This window comes from Sceloporus undulatus, chromosome 4 (assembly GCF_019175285.1).
Source record: "Sceloporus undulatus isolate JIND9_A2432 ecotype Alabama chromosome 4, SceUnd_v1.1, whole genome shotgun sequence".
Lineage (NCBI taxonomy): Eukaryota > Metazoa > Chordata > Lepidosauria > Squamata > Phrynosomatidae > Sceloporus > Sceloporus undulatus.
Window position 1 is genome coordinate 6,651,398 of NC_056525.1, and position 22,448 is coordinate 6,673,845.

The 22,448-nt window shown below is 43.2% G+C and overlaps 1 protein-coding gene across 1 annotated transcript in view; it reads right to left on the reverse strand.

The window, feature by feature from the left end:
* Positions 1-22,448, reverse strand: part of STMN3 (stathmin 3) — a 37,112-nt gene that overhangs the window by 9,144 nt on the left and 5,520 nt on the right. The window contains exons 2-3 of the mRNA XM_042463785.1: positions 3,714-3,809; positions 1,307-1,482 (exon numbers count right to left, since the gene is read on the reverse strand). Of these exons, the coding sequence (XP_042319719.1) occupies positions 1,307-1,482; positions 3,714-3,809 (272 nt within the window). The remainder of the gene's footprint in view (positions 1-1,306; positions 1,483-3,713; positions 3,810-22,448) is intronic.

The window sequence follows — 22,448 nt, forward strand, 5'->3', positions numbered from 1 at the left end:
TATATAGCGCTGTAGATTTGCACAGCACTGTACATAAAAAGAATAAATATAAAAGAGTGATGACCAGGATTTATGTAAGTCTCTCCTTCATCTTCAGTTTCATCTTTCATCTTCCAGTTTATTTCTCCTCACTGGACATATTTTGTTGTGGGGTGCTTTCGATTCATTTCCAACTTATGGTGACCCTAAAGTGAACTTAATCACAGGGTTTTCTTGGCAAGATCTGCTCTGATGGATGAAATGTAAGCTGAAGCTGACTTGAGAGCACCTAACAACTAATCAGTTAGAGAGCAATCCATCACAGTTTCTCTAAAACAGGTGTGGAAATCAGGTGGTCCTCCAAATCATTGTTAGATTTCAAGTCCCATTGGCTCCAGCTAGCATAGCCAATGGTGAGGAATGCTGGGAGACACAGTCCAAAAACATTTGGAGGGCAAGATGATTGACTTCCTTGCTCTAATTTCTTTTTTACCCCATCTCCTTCCTATGTATGCTGAAGACTCTGTAGGTTAAGATGGCTTCTCCAATGCCCTTTACAATTCAGTGTTAGCTGAATTTACACCTGCAATGAAGTAGCTGGAGGCAGAAATGTCATCATTGGATGAAGAAGAATACAGAGGATATCTGGAAATTTGTTCTCTGGTCACTGAAGTCATTCTCCCATTTAGGGTTTTTGTAAAAAAAATTACTTAGTTATTCTTACACAGTTTCATCTTCCAGTTTATTTGTCCTCTTTGGACATTTTACTGATGCCTAAAATGCAGATGAAAGGGAATGGTGGTTATGTATCCAGTAAGTCTTTGCTGTTTGGCTCCAATATCCATCATGTGTTCATTTAAAACAGTCATTTAAACATCTAGTAAAATTCTAAGTACCTTAATGGCTTAATGTTAATGATGTGTGTATGTGTGTGCTATGGTGACTCCATGAATTTCATAGGGTTTGTTTAGGCTGGGGATACTCAAAGGTGGTTTTGCCAGTCCCTTCCTCTGAAATGTAGCCTCTGACACCTGGCATTTGTTGGCAGTCTCCCATCCAAGTACTAACCAGGGCTGAGCTCCTGCTTAGCTTCCAAGATCAGACAGGTCTGGTGCCTTTAGGGATGTAGTAATATGGCTGTATGACCTTGACTGTTCCCCTCCAAAGCAGCACAAAAGAGTGACATCTCTCCTTTCCCCTTCTGCCCATCTCTGTGGAAAACCCAGAACGACACTGTTCTCCAGCGTGTGATTTTAGCCCTTGCAGAGGTTCAGTTCAGGGAGGGCTTCAGACTACCTAGACAGCAATTCTTCAACAACCCCATTACCTTCCTCCTCTCCTCTGCAGCCTCCAGCCTCTTCTGCAGCTCTTCCAGAGACATGTCCCTCTTCTTGGGGGGAGAGGAGAGGACGGGGCTCTCGGGGGACAAATCCGAAGGTGACTTCAGGATCACTTCAAAGCTCTGGCCAGAAGCCCTCTTGTCCAGCTGCTTCACCTCCATATCTGAGTCAGAGAAGTAGAAAATGATTACGGAACATGAAACCATAGAGTCAGATTTAATAACAAATAGCCTGTAAAGCCCAATGCTTTTTCTTACCATCTTAAACACTGGTTGTTGGGAAAAGTTTAATGGTTTTCCAAGCATGATGCAGTAGTTTGAGTGTTGGACCAGGACTCTGGGAGACCAGGGTTCAAATTCCTGCTCTGCCATGGAAACCCACTGGGTGAACTTGGGCAAGTCACACACTCTCAGCCTCAGAGGAAGGCACAGACAAACCCCCTCTGAATGAATCTTGCCAAGAAAAACCAGGTGATAGATTAACTGTTGGGACCAGTGTCAGTACTGGCTGTGAGGAATTCCAGCTTCTCTCAGTTAGGAGATGTTTGCAAAGAGCTCTTGTAGCACCTTTGAGACTAAGAGAGCCACACTGCAGTGCCAATTCAACTGAGGACTTCCTGTTCAGTTCCTCAGAACTTAAGCCTTGGGTGCTTCAGGCCTCCCTCTTATCTCCCATTCTGTTGAATAGCCATATGAACCCTCTGGGAATGGTTATTAGGAGTTTGGGTGTGAGGTGACATCATTATGCTGATGGTCAGCTCCTTTTCGACAGGGACGGCTGGGGCCCTGCAGGTTCTGGACCAGTGCCTTGATGCTGTAATCCATTGGATGAGAGCCAATATACTGAAACTGACTCCTGATAAGATGGACTGGTGGGCAAACAACCTGCCCTGGATGGCTGCATGGTTGTATGTCGCTGGATCCATTTCTGCTACTGTAAGCTGTGAATACCTGGGGCCAGCTTACAATGGTCCATCAGCTATGATCTTTCCTGGACAGGTATAACCTAGCTACAGCAGACCACACACTAGGAATTCCCCAGTTAGACTACCGGAACACACTATGCATGGGGCTACCCTTGAAGATGACTCAGAGCTCCAGCTAGGGCAAAATACAGCAACAAGACTACTGACTGGAGTACCATACAGAGACCACACAACACCAGTCTTAAAGAAGAAGAATTGGCTGCTAATACACTTCTAGTTTGAGTATAGGGTACTGATGATGATATTCCAAGCCGTAAATGGTTTGGAATTTTGATGTTTGAAAGTACAAGTCAGAGGATAGAAATTTGCTGGAGGAGGCCCCTCTGTCTCCACCGACTGGAGCAATAAATTGTAGGAGGACACAGATGAGGGCCTTCTCATTTGTGGCACCCTGTGCAAGGAATGCCCTTCCCTTGGAGGTCCAATTGGCCGTGTTGTCTGGGTTTTGTTCTGGCACGAACCTGGAATGCAACTTTTAAGTACAGTAACACTTTGGAGGTTTGATTGATTGATTCCAAAAAGGTACATATGCTCTACGTGGTCTTAACTCATTTTAACCTTTCAAGTTGTTTTCACTTGTGAAATAGCATAATATGCTTTTAGCCTGTTAAATTATTTTTATTGTTCGAAACTGATTTTTTAGCTGTTTGATATGATTTTTCTTATACACTGTCCTGAAATCCTGTGCTATGTGGTGTGATATAAGTATTTTAGTGAATGAATAAATAAATAAATGAATTTTCATTAATATTCTCTATTTATAAATCTATCGTGTGCAGTCAATAAACTGTATGTTAATCTTGTTACACAAGTGAGTATGATCCAGAACACACTGCAGAAATAATCCAGTTTGAGACTGCTTTGGCTGCACTGGCTCAGTGCTAGTGAATCTTAAGAACTTTATTTTACTGTGGCACCAAAGTTCTCTGACAGAGAAGGCTAACTGTCTCATAAAACTACAGTTCCCAGAATTCCCTAGCATTGAGCCAGGGCAGTTAAAGAGGTCTCAAACTGGATTATTTCTGCAGTGTGTTTTGGACTTTTGTTTCATTTTGGTAATTCCTGAACCTGACCTGACTGAGACCTGAGTGGATCAGACCCCTAAAGTTATTGCAGCCTTCTTTTCCTTTCACATCCTTCAGAGCAGCTAAGCATCACTTTAAAAAACTGATAGTCTAAGGGAGGAGAGGAAAGTGATGTGTGCATTACTGATCTGTGATACGGCACTAACATGTGCAAGTTACAATTTCAAGTTTCAGCCACAGATTTAGGACAAGGGTCCCAACCTGCACACAAGGAGATGCACAGATGCTGTGGAAGGACTTGGCAGGACTTGACCAGTCATACATGCAGCCATGTATTTCCAAAAGATCACAGGCTTGATAAAACTGGATTTCTCCAGCACTTACCTCCATACTGGTAGATGGTATTGGGGTGCGGCTGGGTGTGGAAACAGGAACAGATCAATGAAATGAGAGACAGCTCCTTCATTTTCTCTTTGTAAGCTGGAAAAACAGGAAAGAAATCTTCCATGAGCAAAATGGCGTTTTGGAAACAACATTGCATTTTCAGACAGTGACCCTGTTTTCATAACTGTTTCTTCTTCGTCTCTAGAACAGGGGTGGGTTTGAGGGAACCTTGGAGGGCCTTCCCATCCCTCTTACAGAGCTTCTTCCACCAAGAAGAGAAAACCTAGAGCTCTTTGACATTTTTTATACCATAAAACAAAGCTTTAATACATAAAGTGGGAGAGATTGAATTAATGTGTCACTCATGCATCTGAGCAGAGCTTTCAAATATTTATCAGTTGACTTGTTTGATTTACACTCCTCCTTTCTCCCAGGTCTGGGATGGAAGACACTTGTCAATTCAGTACAATAGAAAAGGTTCCAAACACAATACATTATCCATATTAAAATATGAATTAAATTAATTATATGATCAAAACCAATTAACAAAAGGTAAAACCACATTAACAATACATAAGCAGTCAAATGTTAGTCAGTCCAGCATGTGCATTTTAAGAACTGCAATCCACGGCTGAAATCCTGTTGGCTGCCAGACATTTTTGTCCGGTGTGCAATGTCCGCATTCAGTTCAAGGTCACAGGAGCAGCATTCTGCATGTGGTGGCAGGTTTGCATTTATCTCTCTGTCCACCTGGGTGTGGGTTAAGCTGTGCAATGCTTCTATTCAACACAAGGGATGCATGGCACAACCTAGCTTTGCATGCAGAGATTTACACTACGCAATCCTGATGTAGATTTTGGCTCATAAGAGCAAGACAGTTGCTGAAGGAGTTACTCAAACAAAAAACATAAAAAGCATAACCTCTTTTGGAACGGAGTTCCAAATAGCTATATGCTCGTTGTATTTTGGAGGGAAGATTGTCTCTTATTAAGAGATGAGTAAGCAAAATAAATGACTCTTCTGTTCATTTACTTAGACTTTGTGCTTGAGATGTTATGGAGAAATTGTGCCACTTGGACAAAGCAGTCTCTCTCTCTCTCTCTCTGACCCTGTTTTCTTTGCAAAATCTGTTGCTGTTTCTATTATGATGCAGTTTGCTCCTCTACCTTCCAGTCTTCTAATTCCTCAAGCCAATCTGGTTGCGATTAAACATACATTAAAGAATCTATAAGAGCCCACATAGTCTGAGTATTAGACTAGGAGTCTGAGAAACCATGGTTCATAGAATCCCTGCTTAGCCATGGAAACCCACTGGATGGCCTTGGGCAAGTCACACAGTCTTCAATGAAGGCAACGGCAAACCTTCTCCTAATGAATCTTGCCAAGAAAATCCCATGGCAGGGTACCCATAAGTCAGAGCTTATTTGAAGGCACATAACAAAGAACAATTCAGAAAGGACATTGAGAAACTGGAGCGTGTCCAAAGGAGGGCGACAAAAATGGTGAAGGGTCTGGAAACCATGTCCTATGAGGAACGACTTAGGGAGCTGGGGATGTTTAGCCTGGAGAAAAGAAGGTTAAGAGGTGATATGATAGCCCTGTTTAAATATTTGAAAGGATGTCACATTGAGGAGGGAGCAAGCTTGTTTTCTGCTGCTCCAGAGAACAGGACCCGGAACAATGGATGCAAGCTACAGGAAAAGAGATTCCACCTCAACATTAGGAAGAACTTCCTGAGAGTAAGGGCTGTTTGACAGTGGAACAAACTCCCCAGGAGTGCAGTGGAGTCTCCTTCCTTGGAGGTCTTTAAGCAGAGGCTAGATGGCCATTTGTTGGGGATGCTTTGATTTGGATTTCCTGCATGGCAGGGGGTTGGACTGGATGGCCCTTGTGGTCTCTTCCAACTCTATGATTCTGTGATTCTAACTTAAACACAAAGCAGCTGTGCAGGTTCTAGATAATGTTTTTTGCTTATATATAAGTCTTAACCTTTATTAATCCATTCACGTTAGCCACTGGCGAGGGCTGAGTAACATCTGTTCCCGAGTCAGCAGCTAACCAGAGTCACCATACCAAGTACCATGCGACAAGGTAAGAAGGAATTGGAAATATGAGAACAACAGACAAGGTAGGCTTGAGTGTAAAGGCTTACGAATTAGCTAGTTTTGTATGACTGGTCCCATGGACTAGAGAGATTACTACACATGTTTTAAAACCATGATTATAGCCATAAAAAAGTGCCTTTGGCAATACTTATCACATCATGATGCCTCCAGCCCATAACTGCTGTGTCCTGGAAGTGTAGTTAGGGTGTTCCTTCTCATTGACAGGAGAAACCCATAAATGAGCTTGCAAACGCACTAATCCTCAGTGCATAATGTTGCTGCAGGGTAGTTGTGATGTTGGTTGTCACGTTATGTCAGTCTCCCATCCTTTGCCCCTGCCTCCCCCCACTATTCCCAGGTAGGCTGATTGCCTTTATTTTCTCTTTTCTTTTCTTTTTTAAATTGAATCACATTTAAAAAATCCCAGAATTGTGTTAAAAACTGAAAACGAAAATGAAAACTTACAAATTCCAAATGCATGCTGGATAGGGCATTGAATAGGGAGGCAGGGGTGTGGATGAGAGTGCACTGGCACAAGCAGACCCAATCGCATGATTGACAAGACTTGTGATAATGGCTGCTCTGAAACCAGTCTATTATCATGTTTAATAACTGACATGATTGGGGCGAGAATGAAGTTCATGTAGTAAAGTTCTAGATCCAATTATTAGACCCAGCTAGAGTAGACCCACCAAATAAATGCAAATGTGATTTAAATAAGTGCTTATGTGAAGTTCACTGATTCAACTGGTTTGTTCTCTTTGGGATCAATACAGAGGTACCCCGGGTTACGAAATTAATTCGTTCCGCCGCCGCTTTCGTAACCCGAAAAGCTTTCGCAAGCCGAAACCCCATAGGCGCTAATAGCGAAAGCCGCGATTTGGTGCGAAAAAGCGCCGAAAAGCACCAAAAATTTCTTTCGTAACCCGAAATAACCTTTGTAACCCGGAACAGTTTTTTTAATTGATTTTTTTTCGTAACCCGGAAATTTCGTAAGGCGGCGCATTCGTATCCCGGGGTACCACTGTAATTGGATATAGACTCAAGTCTCTACAGTAACATTTGTAATAAACTTTATATTTGGCTTCCAAACTCCAAGGTAATGGCAATGCTATCTTGGAAAGAAATGGCATCAGTTACCTGATCTTTTCTGATAGTGATTAGCAGAACAGTGTGGGGTTCAGCCACGTGGAAGTGCTCCTCACATCTCTCAAGTAAGGCATGAAATAGCTGTGGTCCAAGGAAATAAGCTCAGGTACATTTCATTTCATCCTGTGGCACTTTTTCATAAGGTAGAAATATTATTCTTACCTTGCAATGTGTGCATGGCAGGAAGACTGGCAAGATTTTAAAGCTGTTCACACATTTTTAAAAATGATATTTGCAACAATAATGCACATGTCATTTGTGGATTTTACCATCCTAAAGTGTGAACAACCACCTTAAAAATGGAATGAATAAAGAGATGCTATGGGTCCAGCTACATTGTACAAATAATGCAGTTTGACCCAGCTTTTAACTGTTATGTCTCCATTCTCAAGAGTCCTGGGATTTGTAGTTTTGTGAGGCATCAGCACTCTTTGGCAGAGAAGACTAGAGACCTTGTAAAACTATAAATCCCAGGACACCATACAATGGAGCTACAGCACTTAAAGTGATGTCAAAATGCATTATTTCTGCAGTGTCGATGTCTTCAACGATCAGATAGACAAGATGAGACAGGGATGTTGTCTCTTGTCACTAAGCCTCTAAAACTGGCAGTAAAACAAGGCACTGGTTGGCAGCATCTCATTGTAATCGTCTTGTTTATCTTATGTTGCTTCTAAAATATTCATCATTAAGCTTCTTACTGACAAGATACTTGGATGACTCAACTAACCAACAAAATGTATAACATTTACTTTGATTGAATTGCTTGACAGGAAGGAAGGAAACTTATCCAAGGAGGTACAGAAAAATATCAGAAGCCTATGAAATCAATAGTTTGCTTTTAAGGTGTGGTGCTGTTTGTATCATACATTGATGGTAAGTTAATGCAGTGAAGGTTTTTTTTTAAAGGATCGAATATATTTTCTAGCCAAGGCAGGTTTTGTATAGGCATTAGGAGCCAAAATAAGAAATCTGATCAAATCTCATCCATAAAAAAGCAAGGGAAAACCTGCCAACTGTCATTGGAGAGTTGGATTTTGTACCAGTTGCAAGTGATGCAGGCAGTACAAGGAAAACAATAAAACATCAGAGTATTTAACATTAGTAGTTGTAACTGAAGGCAGTATATGAAATCTGTCTCCTATTGCATCTTGCTTTTGAAAGGTTCTGCCAAGTATCTCCCAGTAACTTCATCATCTCAGCTGAGTCTACTTGCAAATGAATCAGTGGCACATATAAGGAGAAATGCAAGGTATTACATATAGGCAGTAAAAATGAAATGCATAGAAATAGGATGGATGACACCTGGCTTGATAACAGCACATGCGAAAGTCATTTGGAAGTCTTAGTAGACCACAAGTAAAACATGAGTCAACTGTGTGACACAGCAGATAAAAATGCTAATATGATCCTAGCCTGCATCAATAGTTTAGTGTCTAGATCAAGGTGGCACTCTATTCTGCTTTGATCAGACCTCACCTGGAATACTGTGTCCAGTTCTGGGCACCACAACTCAGGGGTAGAGTCAGTGTGGCACAGTGGTTTGAGTGTTGGACTACAACTCCAGAGACTCAGGTTCGAATCCCCACTTGGCCATGAAACCCACCCAGTGATCTTGAGCAAGTCACATGATCTCAGCTTCAGTGGAAGACAATGGCAAACCTCCTCTGACCAAATCTTGCCAGGAAAACCCCATTATGGCCTTAGGGTTGCCATAATTCAGAGACGACTTGAAGGCACACAACACACACACACACATTGACAAGTTTCACATGTCCAGAGGAGGGTGGCCAAAATGGTGAAAGGTCTAGAAACCATGCCCTATGAGGAGCGAGTCAGGGTATGTTTAGCCTGGAGAAAAGTTAAGGTGGAGATAGCCCTGTTGAAATATTTGAAGGGGTGTCAGGTTGAGGAAGGAGCAAACTTGTTTTCTGCTGCTCCAGAGACTAGGGCACAGAGCACTGGATGCAAACTACAGGAAAAGAGATTCCATTTCAACTTTGGGAAGAACTTCCCAGCAGTAAGAGCTGTTTGATAGTGGGATACACTTCATCAGAGAGTGGTGGAGTCTCCTCCTTTGGAGGCCTTTAAACAGAGGCTAGATGGCCCTCTATCAGGAATGCTTGGATTGTGTCTTCCTTCAGGGCAGAAGGGGCTTGGACTTCGTGACCCTTGGGGTCTCTTCCAGCTCTATGATTCTATGAATGTCCCCAATTTTGGCCTTTCTGCACCCCCCCCCCATGTGAAGAAGCCCCCTTTTCTTTCCCACCCATCAATTCAGAGAAAAGCCAGGAGGCCCAGGCAGGCCAGCTGCTGCCAGCCGGCTAATGAGAAGGGGAGGCTGGGCTGAGCAGTGGCCCTCCTCCTCCTCCTGGCCCTGGAGACTGGGGCTGCTGCACCTTGGCGCCAGCGATCAGGAGCAATTAGCTGCTTCCAGACAATGCGCATCCCAGGGAGGGGCAGAGCAGGGCTCTTGGCTTCAGATGGATTGAAAAATCAAGAGGAAGCCACAGGGGAAGGAATTTGGAAGAGATTTTGCCTGAACTCATCTTGCAATTAAATGAAGTTTGAGCTGAATCGCCCAGCAGGAGCCCTGTTTTGCTGCAGAGCTGCTGGAGGAAAACTGGTGAGCAGCAGAGGGAATAGGTTCTCTTCACTTAGAGATGCTTTCCCAGACTCACTGAGTCTTCCCTACCTACAGCAACTGTTCTGCTCTTCCTTTCCTTCCTCCTCCTAAAATGCAAGGCTACCATTTCTGCAGGTGCAACAGTTCTCTGAGCCTGCCACCTGCTTTTCTTTGGCATCCCTCAGAAGAAGAGCTCCAGGCTGCAGAGGATGGAGCTGTCCTTTCAGCACCGTTTCAGAATGTGTCAGATGCCAGGCAGCAAGCCAGACAAAGGGAGGCTGTCAGATTTAATGAACTGGTTCAACAATATCATAGCTATTCAGGAAAACTCATGCCCCCTGGATGTAGACAACCATGGACAGAGTCCTAGAAGCCTAGAGCTGGAAGATACCCCAAGGGCCATCCAGTCCAACCCAAATCTGCCACCTCCAGACACCATCAAAGCACTCCCGACAGATGGGCATTCAGCCTCTCTTCAAAAAACGTCCAGAGAAGGAGACTCCAGCATACTCCAAGACAATGTATTCCACTGTTGAACAGCTCTTACTATCAGGAGCTTCTCCCTAATGTTTTGGTGGAATCTCTTTTCCTTTAGCTTGCTCCAGGTCCTAGTCTCTGGAGAAGCAGAAAACAAGCTTGCTCCCTCCTCAATATGACATCCCTTCAAATATTTAAACAGAGCTATCATATCACCTCTTAACCTTGGAGTATATCACACAGAGCTTTTTGGTGTTGTGGCTCAGTTCCAGCTCACTTCCGAAGTGACTGCACTTCCAATGATGCGGTTTCATGTCATAAAGGGACTGTTTTATCAGACGCCATTGATTTCTATGGGAGCTCGTTGCAAATTGCTTCAGCAGTGTTTCTGAAGTCACCCCTCATTTTGGTAAATACGGGGAAAAAAGTGACTTCACAGAATCCGCTTCCAGGCTGCCTTCAATTGCACTGCAAATTGGTCTGATGTGGAAAAGCACCCCCTTGGCCCCTGCATACTGCTCCATCATTCCCCTCCTCTTCCTTCATGCCATCTCCTCCTCTCTGCCAACCAGTCGATAATCCCCTGCATCCCGTGTCCTCCTAGACCCCGATCTGCTCCCCTCCTTCAGCCTCCCACCAATCCCATCATCCCCTGACTGCTCCTGCATCCCGATTCTTGCCCCAGGGACCCCCAGCGACCTATCCCATCATCCCCTGCCTTCTCCTGCATCCCAATCCTGGCCCCAGGGACCCCCAGCGACCTATCCCATCATCCCCTGCCTTCTCCTGCATCCTGATCCTGGCCCCAAGGACCCCCAGTGAGCTATCCCATCATCCCCTGCCTTCTCCTAGACCCCATGAAGGATGACAGCTAAGGAGGGGGCAGGGAAGGAGGACAGCGTCCAGAGCCCCACTGAACATGCCCAAGGGTGCCGATTCAAATCGTTGACCCCTCAAAGTATGCTCTGGTGTAGTAATACAATGTGCACTCACTCCCCTTTGCTTGAGTCCGCATCACGTGACTGGCTTGGAATCGAACTGACTTCTCTTCTCCCTCACTTCAGAAGGACAACAGAAAGGCAACCAGGTGTGGAAAAACAAGATGTTTTAACCTCAATCTGCATTGCTAGAGAGGAGTGACTCTGAATCTGGTGTGGAAAAACATCGCGCTTTGCATTGCTAGAACAGAAGTGACTGCGGATCTGAGCTGCAACCCCCCCCCCATGTGTGATAAGGTCCCTTCTCTTCTCCAGGCTAAACATACCCTCCCTCTTAAGTTGCTCCTCATAGGGCTTGGTGGTTTCCAGACCTTCCACCATTTTGGCCACCCTTCTCTGGACATACTCCAGCATGTTAACATCCTTCTTGAATTGTGGTGCCCATTTCAATTGTGTGTGATGTTTGTTTGCTTGTTATTTTGCTGTATGTGCTGCCTAAATTTGCATAGTGCTTTTTCATGCATGGAGGCTAGATTTACTATATCTTTAATGCATTGGTCTTTAATGTATTGTAGATATTGGTCTAAACCCTACATTCGTACTGACTAGAGTAGACCTAGAGCCAATGTGGTGGAGTGGTTTGAGTACTGGACTAGAACACTGGGAGACCAGGGTTCAAATTCCTGCTCAGCCATGGAAATCCACTGGGTGACTTTGGGCAATTGACACTCTCTCACCTTCAGAGCAAGGCAAGGACAAACTCCTTCTCAACAAATTCCGCCAAGAAAACACCATGATAGGATTGTCATACATCGGGATTTATTTGAAGGCACACAACAACAGACCTACTGAATTCACTGGATTTATGTATGTGTTGAATCACCATTCAACAATTGATTGACTGGGTCTACTCAAGCCGGGATTACCCAACAGGATGCCAACCCCTGTATGCTACATGAAGGAACACCACACATGGCGCCAATGCCAGAAGAATCCCAAAGGTTCACCGAAGACCCTCAGTCTATCCCTCTTTCTCCCCAGATCTAAATTATTATGGAATCTGTGCTTTGTTCTCCCCCTCACTGAATTGCTCCTGCTCCCCCTTCATATACAGAAAAGGTGGGCCAATCCTAAAATGTTTCCAAAAGAAAATGGGGGCAGTGAGAAGAAGGAATCCAGTAGCATCTTTGAAACTCACCGAGTTGTTTCAGCATGAGTTTTTGTAGATATTAACACACTTCTTCAGATGCACTGGCAATGTACAATGGTAAAGTCCAGGTATTTTAGTACAGCTACAGAGCTGTAGGTATGCTGTAGATACACCAGTGTGGTACATCTACAATGGTGTAGGTTTCTGTGGGCATGCATCACTCTGCCAACAAAGCATTCTCCTGTTGGTGGGGCAAACAAAACAAACAAACAAGCTTCATTTATATACCGCTTCATACTGCCTAAGCAGTGTCTAAGCGGTTTACAACTGTAAGCTAATTTGCCCCTAACAAGCTGGGTACTCATTTTAGCGACCTCAGAAGGATGCAAGCCTGAGTCAAGCTTGAGCCCTTTGGCTGGTCTTGAACTCACAACCTTGTGGTTTTGAGTGAGTGGCTGCAGTACAGGCAACCTTCTGAACTATCTGTCAAAGCTGTCATTAAATTTCAGAATTCCAAGTTATTCTTGAATTTGCTAACTTCCACTTCCAACATTGTTTCTGCCCTTCAAGAGTTCTTTTCAGTTTAGGGCATTTAATGTTCATTACCTTTCATCTTCTTTAAGGGTTTACATGAATGCTTCTTCAGACACAGGCCAATTCCTGGTCCTGAGTGGAGCAGATGCGAATCAACTGTTAAATGGTAAGTCAACACTAAGCCCATGGTTTCAAAGGGCCAATGCTGTTTGGGAACAGTTTTTGGATTTAGCTCTAACATTTGACAAGAAATGTTTGAAAGGGCCTTTGGCATAATGTCTGCTTCTAGACCTTTCCCAATTGAAAAGTTAGAATAACTGTACTTCTTTCTTAAGTGTTTGGTTCTCTCTATTCTGAAATAGTTGGCTTTTAACTTACTGCACTACTGAAAGAGACTTACCATGAGCATGCTTCTCTAAAACCTTATTACTACACTTGAGCAGAACCTTTTGGCAAGGCAGCCCTTAATGGTATTCTAGATTTAAAGTTCAGACTGCAGTGCTACGCAGGGATATCAGGAAGTAAATCCTATTAAAGTTAGTGTGACTTACTTCAAAGTAAAAAGATTTAGGTCTTGGAGGCTAATGGCCTCCAAATCTCTACGTAGAATATGACTCAAACCGTACCTAAATACTTTATTGCCATTATCCATAATGGCCTCTGGTGAAGATTCACCCCACGCAACCAGGGCTCTTGTGTGCTTCCTCCTTTCTTTTAGTTTCTATTAGTAGATGCCTTTGCAAATTTCCAGGTCTGACATTACTATAAAGATATTGCTGATTTTCCAAGTTAGCCATGAAGCGGACAGGTCCGTTGACTCACAGATATGGCCCCTTGGCTTTCCAGCTTTTCCCCATCATCAGATGGTGCCTGGCTCGCCACAAGTAAATTGTGGGACTGTTGACTCTTTAAAAGCCTCTTGGTTTTCTCAAATATCTTGTCCTACGTAACACTTGGTCTTGTTTTAGAGCTGTTATGGACAGCATAGGTCTTTAATTGTTCCTGCCCTGTGAATGTACCTATAATTAATTTTGTTGATGGAGGACATGTGGCCCACTAGAAGTTTTGGACTTCATTATACATCACCAATTCCTATGCTGACAAGGGCTGATGGGAACTGCATTTGAATAACATATTGAGAGGCACACACCACTCCATTCCTGCGTTAAAGGAACTGTGGCACAGGCGCACACCAAGATCTTGACAAAGAATCTGAGGGAAGACAGCATTCCTGCAGTCTGGGGCAAGGTCCACCATTAATGAAGATGAAGTGAGGATCCACACAGTCCAGCCAAGTTGGATGTCCAGCTGAGAGAGTAGGGCAATAGGGGGGGCTATTATCCCTCCAACTGTCCCACTTGAGAAGGGCAGTACCATCACACTGAAGGACAACTCTGCCAACTATCCAAAGGCTGAGGACCTGCCAGGAGATCAGAGAAAGACAAGGGACCACAAACTCCCAACAAAAGGCTCTAGGTTTGAAAAGGGCCTCAGATTTGGAGAGGAAGACAAGACCATTGGGAAGGGGGACAAACCAGTCAGGGAAGGGCCATAGGCTGCTGTTTCCCCTGAGCTCCACCTTCATTTGACCCCATGCAAAACTCTGTCTGCCTTACAACTGTCTAAAGCACTTTGTCTGGCAGTGCCTACTCATTCAACTAGTGGCTACTGGTTGATGAACTTATACCTATGCCTTGGCCCATTGCTTGAGGACCATATCTTACCCAGAGCTGTTGTTTAATGCAGAAGACATGAGGAGACTTTTTCAAGCCTTGTTCCTCAGTCATTCCCAGGTGGCCACTGTTTTCTAACTTACATTGATTTTCACAATAAATCTGTAACCAGGGTTATCATTACAATTTTGAGGGGAGTAAACTGGGTGAGTTGGGAATGTTTAACCTGGATATTAGAAGACTGAAGCTGCATCTACACTGCAAAATAAATGCAGCTTGACACTGCTTTAACTGTCATTGCTCAATGCTGTGGAATTCTGGGATTCATAGTTTTGTGCTATATTTAGCCTTCCATGTCAAGAGAGCCCTGGATCTCACAGGATGGAGCTATGACAGTTAAAGTTGTGTCAAACTGTATTAATTCCGCAATGTAGCAGCAGCCTGAGAGCTGATATGAGGGCTGTCTTGGAGGGTGGTCAGGCAAAAGGTGGGAGGAACTTGCTTTCTGGTACTCAGGAAGGTAGGAGTCAAAATAATGAGTTCAAATTATAAGAACAGAGATTCTGACTAAACATTAAGTAGCATTTCCTGATGACAGCAGCTGTCTGACAGTGGAATAGTCAACCTTGGAAGGTGGTGGATTTTCCTTCATTGAAGGTGTTTAAATAAAAGTTAGATGGCCACCCCTCGAAGGTACCTGAAGATAGAGCGCCCTCCCTCCATAACTGTCATCCTTCAGCCTGGGAGGGAGGGAATAGGCTGGCCCAGTTCTATCAGGGCTAGCCTGAAGAAGAAGAGCCCTTCCTCCAGTCCATCTGCCTTGGTCCAGGCCTCAGAGGGAGAGAAGAATGCTGGACCTGATCCCCTTCCCCCCTCACCATTCCCTTCTCCTTTTGTGTCGTGTCTTTTAGATTGTAAGCCTGAGGGCAGGGAACTGTCTATTATCCCATCTGTTGAAAACCACTCGGATTCCCAGTGATTGGGTGGTATATAAATAAAACCTATTATTATTATTATTATTATTATTATTATTATTATTATTATTATTACTTTAGCTGTGTGTGCCTGTGTAGCAGCGGGTTGTACTACGTGGACACTGGGGTACCTTTCAAATCTAATTCTAATGAGAACTGCCAAGCTGATAGCAACTAGCTCCAGGCCAAGCAGAGCATCTATGTTGGATCTGGCATTTGAATCTAATTCTCTAACCATCTATTCCCAATCACCATCACCTTTGTTCTTAGCTTTCCATTGGGAAATGGGATTATTGCAATGCTATGAGCAGGCTACATTTACCCCAGGGAAGATGATGGGTCAGTGTAAGCATTACTTACATAGGGATTTGGGGAAGAACTCACTCTTAGTAGAGTATGATCATATAGCCCTGGTTTCTTTAGGATTTGCAGGTACTACAAGGTCAGCTCTGATATCCCTTTGTGGTTGTAAATGAAAGCGAAAAAGGTCCATTTCAGAAGTGTATAGATTTATGGATCCGAAAATCAATCATGTGCATTGGAAGATGGGCGGATAGGAAGTGAAAAGAAAGAATGTGAACATATGAACAAGTGATCCTGTGAAAGGTGGGGGAACACACATTGCTTTTAGAGCCTTTGTGTAGTTAGGGAACAGCATAAGAGCTATACTGTATATACAATAGATGCAATAATTGTTACTAGAAAAGAGATTCAGTAAAGCCACTTCCAAGGAGAAATAGTCAATAGTTCACTTTTCCTTTAGACTGAATGACACAGCAAAGGCAACCCAAGAAGCTTCTCTGACCTTGCTATCGATTCTCTCTGAAAACTTAAGAATGCTGTCGCAAATGTGGTAAATCAACAACAAAGGCCTGACTGATTCAAACTAGCAAGGAAAGCAATATACACACAGGGAGATGATGCATTATTTGGGACTGTAGGGTTCTGGACAGTCGACCCATTCTATTTCAATCCTCAGAGGCCTGTCTTCAAGATCCTGGGAATTGCCACTACTGCGGCTGAAGCAACAGGGCCATAATGAAATAAAAGATTCTGTGAAAATGGATAGACACGTCCCAGCCTACAATTGTTTAGCAGGCTATGCAATATATTGTAATCCCCAAAAGGCACACAAGAATGCCTGTGAAAAGGAGGACCCCTCTTTTACAGACAGCACACTTTATCAAGGTTTTTCCCAAAAAAATTTTAGACAGCGAAAACCAAACTGCACATAAGGCATGTGGAGACAGCAGTGAACAAATTATCATGTACTAAAAGTAAGGCTAAGGCTAAATTCCATTCTTATGTGCATGTTAGTAGCTGGACACAGAAGAAAAGGCTTCTGTTCAACATTTCCATTAAGAATGGCATCACTGTCTGGCCTTTGCCTTTGGTGAAATTTATAGCAGGCAAGCCATGATTTTCGTATCTGCTCTTTTCCTCTCTTTAAAGGTGATTGCAAAGAAGTTAAACCAGCTTTGTATTCCAAGATATGTTTCCACTGTCCCTTAAAAAACGGTGTTTCTCCAAAGAGAGAAAATGTTAATCAGAAATGCAAGACTGGTCTTAATTTGAAATATAAGCCAAAGACTAGATTGTTCATGGCAAAGTTCAATATATTTCATTTTTAATTGCATGGACAAAAACTAAGGCGTACAATTGGGACACAGGGCCAGATATGCCAAATACTTCCATTATAATTTGCCCCATACACTCGGGCCCTATGGAGAACATTTAGGTCAACTGGCCAGAAATAGAATGGGAACTGTCACCCAGCAGACCTTTTCATTGGCCACTCCTAGACTATGGAAAGACTTGCCAGGAGAGATTTGACAGCTAAACATGTTGTCTGAAATTAAAACAGTATTACAGGCCCATCTCTTCTGGAAGGCCTACTCTGTCAATTTTAAACTATGCATTTTAAAATGGTATATTTTAAACTTTATGTTGGATGATTATGATGTGTCCTTGGTTTAAATTTTAACCTAATGTGTTTAAATTTTTTTATGTATTTTAGTCTATGTTGTATCCCACCTTGAGCCTTGGGGAGAGGCTGGTAAGATGGTGGTGGTGGTGATGATTCAGTTGAGATAAAAAGATCCCGACCAAAACTCTGTTATTTTTAGAATATAGTACAGCGGGAACTCGGTATCAAAATCTGCAGATGCTCAAGTCCAGTTGTGCGCAATGGCGGTGTGTGCATGCATGCGGCTGTGCACCCATTGTCCCTAATGATGGCATGGCTGTGTGCATGCACCGCTGCTGAGGACAATGGGGGCTGTCCCTAATGGCGGCACGGCCACATGGTGACAAGGCGGGCTTGCCATCTGCAGATGCTCAAATCTGTAGGTGGCAAGTCCAAAGATACCAAGGCCCCACTATACAGAGATGTTCGTACTTCTCCCATTCTGCTTTGGGGAAATTTCTTACAATAAAGTTGCACATACATTTTATTACATAACTTAGGAGATGAAAACCTTTGGCTCACCAGATGGCTTGGGCTTCACCTTCCAGATGTTGCAGCCTTCTAGGCCAATGACAAGGGATTAAGGGATTGTGGGAGTTGTAGTCTAAAACATGTGAGAGCCAGCATGGCATAGTGGTTTGAGTGCTGGATTATGACTGTGATGACCAGGGTTCGATTACCAGCTTGGTCATGAAAACCCACTGGGCAAGTCACATACTCTCTGCCTCAGGGGAAGGCAATGGCGAAATCTCTGAACAAATCTTACCAAGAAAACCCTATGATAGGTTTGCCTTAGGGTTGCCATAACAAAGTATAAAACATCTGGAGGACCAAACCTTTTCCATCTCTAATGTAACTAACACCTCAGTTACGTCTTATAAAATACAGCTGCAGCCCTAGACACAGTACACATTGACCATAATCACATCACATTTGTTTTAACGTTAGTCTAGTACATGAATCAGTCTGGGATCATAAATGGCTGAGATTTGTTACTATTAACACTGAATTAGGCAATAGAAATGAAAACATCTCCTAGGAGATTTTTTTGGAAAAGATGCTGCATTGACATGAAATATGACCATCATAGCAGTGGATGGGGGCGGGGGTGGGGGGATTAATAAATAATATGTTTAAAAAAGAAAACATATTCTCACCCTCAACAGACAGCTTCAACCATTTCCTGAAACTATTCTCTAGTCAGCGCTGCAGAAATAGTAGTCTTGGACAATGAGACACATCGGGGATGCCAAACATTGTCAGGAGAGGAAAATGCACCCCAGAGTGGTTAACTCAAAGGCAGGGCCAGGCCCCACTGCAGAAGAATAATATATGGATGCATTATCATACAATAATTGCAGTGGATTGCTGAGAATATCTTTGCCTGTCAAGGAGCTTTCAAAAAGTCCCAGGGGACTGTCTGTGGAGTGACATGGAAAGATGTGTATCTGCTCAAGACAGGCCCATGCATACTAACCAGGATTTTGAGTACTATCACCCATTACCCTGCGGATAGAGCCACAAGAGGGAGTGAACACTATGGAAGGAAGGAACTCTCATGAAGAGAAAGGGCCCCAGTTTTGTCAACCAAGGACTAGACAGCAGTTTCCAAGTCAGCTTACATTTAAAGCCCTCTCCACTTCCACTTGGAGGACAGCAAAATGCAAACTGACATATTGCCTGCCTCCCCTTTAATCCCATTGTAACCCTTTGAGTCCCAGCCCTGGGAGAAAGGCAGGATATAAAATTAATTACTTTTAATTAATCAATTAATTGCCAGTTAAGAAGAATTAGGCAATGCTCTCTGTTGAGCCTGGAAGAACAGAACAATGGGGAAAAAAAGCAAGAAGGATTTGGGATTAAATGGAGTTGTTAAACATGTTTCTTTTTTGATTCTGAAAAGACAGGGAGAGATTACTCTCTCTCTCCTATCTAGTCTACAATGATGTCAGTAACAGCCAGGCTTCTGTACCTTGGAAGTTTGAAAAAAAGGGTCATGGAATAAGAAAGAAGGACCAGAAGGTAGAAACTGCAATATGAAAGAATGAAGGATCTACAAGGCAGCTAAAAACCTATTTGGGGAGAGGGGCCCAGTGGATAGAAAAGGGTGTATTTTTGTAAAAAAGAAACACTGTGAATACAATTGTTCTTTGAGATAGCCACTGACCAAATGACAGCTTGAAGTGCAAGTGAATACTTGGCAAACAGTCATAATGATACTTCAAGCAGTGAAGAGAACCTTAGCACACCTGCTCCTTAACTAATTGGCAGAGCATAATGCTCCTCATCATCTAGCATCATGTTAATGATGACCAGCTTCTTAACAGATTACTTACGTCTTTATAGCGAGTGGTAAATTATTGTCTTTAGTCACATCATAAAGCTGTCTTGTAAGGAAGAAACCAAATCTTGGCAGGCAATCTAAATTGAACCCTCTGTGCTCCAAACTTATTCTGAGTAGCATGGACATTTCTATACTGCTTATCAGTAAACTCAGCACTCTCTAAGTGGTTTACAATCTGTAAGCCAATTGCCCCCAACAAGCTGGGTACTCATTTTGCCAACCTACGAAAGGATGGAAGGCTGAGTCAACCTTGGAGCTCCTGGGATTGAACTCACAACCTTGTAGCTGCAGTACTACATTTAACCACTGCACCACTAAGGCAATGGGATGCGGGTCCAGAAAGGTGTTTGTGCTGTCATTCTACACTGTAAACAGTATGCAAAGGGTTCTTGTAGCAGCTTTGAGACTAACTGAAGGAATGAAGCTAGTAACATGAGCTTTTGTAGACTTTATGATGCATCTGAGGAGGTAGTAGACTCAAGTCTATGAAAGCTCATGCTACCACCACCTTTCTTTCAGTTAGTCTCAGTTGGTCTCAAATGTGCTACAAGATCCCTTTGCATACTAATTTTCCCTTTCTAGACCAACACGGCTGTGTTTTTGAATTCTACACTGCAAACAGTTATGGACTTTCTCTACTGTATGGTCTCTAGAAAGGCAAAGCCTCTTGTCATCTTGAACCATCTCTCTGGCACAAGGCTGCTGGCTACAGAAATGTAGTTCTAATAGATATCTTCTGAAGAAGTAGAATGTAACAACTGAAGACAGGCATAGCTCAGCTTGAGTATGTGGTTGCTGGCCAACTCCATATATTGTTGATTGGAATGGATTTTCAGATCATTTCCAACCAGGTTTCAAGCCTAGTTTTGGCACTGGAACTGCCTTGGTTGATGTGTGGGATGACACTGTTAGGAAAAGGAGAGGAAAAATGTGACTCTTCCTGATTCTCTTGGTGGTCTGTCATACCATCTGCCATGGTATCCTTCCAGAGAGGATAAGTAGCATTATTCTTTGGTGGTTGTGCTCACGCCTGGACACCCACTTTGTGTCTCTGCTTGGCTCTATGACATTTACTGTATTCTTTGTGCTAGTTAACATCTTGGAGAGAGCAACATGCAGGCTGCCTGCACCACTCTGGGACATTTCTGTGGTCTCGTTTAGGTTCTCAGCACCAATGACAAATGACTTAGGGAGCTGGGTATGTTTAATCAGAGAACAGAAGACTAAGAGGTGACATATAGCCATTTTTCAATAATGAAGGGATGCCATATAGAAGATGGAGCAAACTTCTTTTCTGCTGTTCTAGAGTAAAGAACATAAACCAATGGATTCAGATTATAAGAAAAGAGATTTTCTCTAAACAATAGGAAGAATTCCTTTACTGTAAGAACTCTTTGTTAGTGGAATGGTCTGCCACAGATGGGAATGGACTCTTTATCTGTCTTTAAACATTCTGCCACCACCAAAATCCCAATGATTCTGTTGGGAAACATGGTATATAGAGAACATGCATCTTGCCTTCTGGAAGAATTGTGCTCCCAGTGGACTGCTAAGAGTACAATTCTGCTGGGAAACAAGACTTGGTGCTTCCCATATGTTTCCAAAGTGGCCCATCAGCCACACTGAGAAGCTTCCTATTCCAATCTACATAAACACAAAGGCTCATAGTCTGTCACTGGTGATGGTAATGGACTAGATGAGTGCAAACAAATGGGCACTCAGTCTGGACAAGGCAGAGGTAATGTTAGTGAGCGCTTCATTTACTTAGCTCAGTGCTCAGTTGTCCTAGAGAGGGTTGCACATCTCCTAAAGGACCTGTTTGATGATGGCTCATTGATCCATCCTTGTCAGCACAGACTGAAGATGCCTCTCTGGTGTGAAATGCTTTCTTCCAAACTTCAGTTAAGGAGAGGCCAGTAAACTCTGCATGCTTCCAGCAGAGACGCCTATTATGCAGTTACCTTGCTTCGTTCATGGAATTTTATGAGGTGTTCAGACAACTTGTTCTTTTCTTTGTAAACCCTGCTCCTGGATTGCCTAATGCTTCTTTCCACAAAAATATCTATTAGAGAAAGTGGAATAGCTGGACAATACCTTTTGACTGACAGTGCTAGGAGTAATCCTCTCGATTGGACTTCTGTAATGCACTTTACTTGGGGCTACCTCTGTGCCAAGTTCAGAAACTCCAGATGGTACAAAACATGGCAGCAAGACTAATCACAGGTACTTTCTGGAATGATCATATAACATCTGTTCTGAAGTCCCTTCGTTGGCTGCCAATCAATTTCCAGGCAAAGTACAAAGTGTTGGTGATTACCTTTAAAGCCCTACATGGCTTGGCTCCAGAATACTTAAGGGAACGCCTTCTTCCGTACTGTCTGTCCCGCACATTAAGGTCCTCAAGTAAGAACTTACTTCAGCCAAAAAAAGCTAGGCTAACGTCTGTCACTCAAAGGGCCTTCTATACTGCTGCTCCAAAGTTGTGGAATGACCTGCTGGAAGAGATCCGCCATATCTCCACTCTCACAGCCTTCAAAAAGGCTCTTAAGACGGATCTCTTCCAGCAGGCCTTCCCAACCCAGCTAACTCTAGCTTCCTCCCTTGTGTATGTTTATGAATATGATCTCAATTTTCTGATGTATGTCTCTTTGCTCGCTAAATTGTTTTTAATTTTAACTTAATGCTGTATTGCATTGTATTGTTTTTAAACTCTGTTTAATTCTAGTTTTAATATTGGGGAGGGGGTTGGGAAGGGACCATTTAGTATTTTATTGTAATGTATTTTTAGTGTTGTAACTC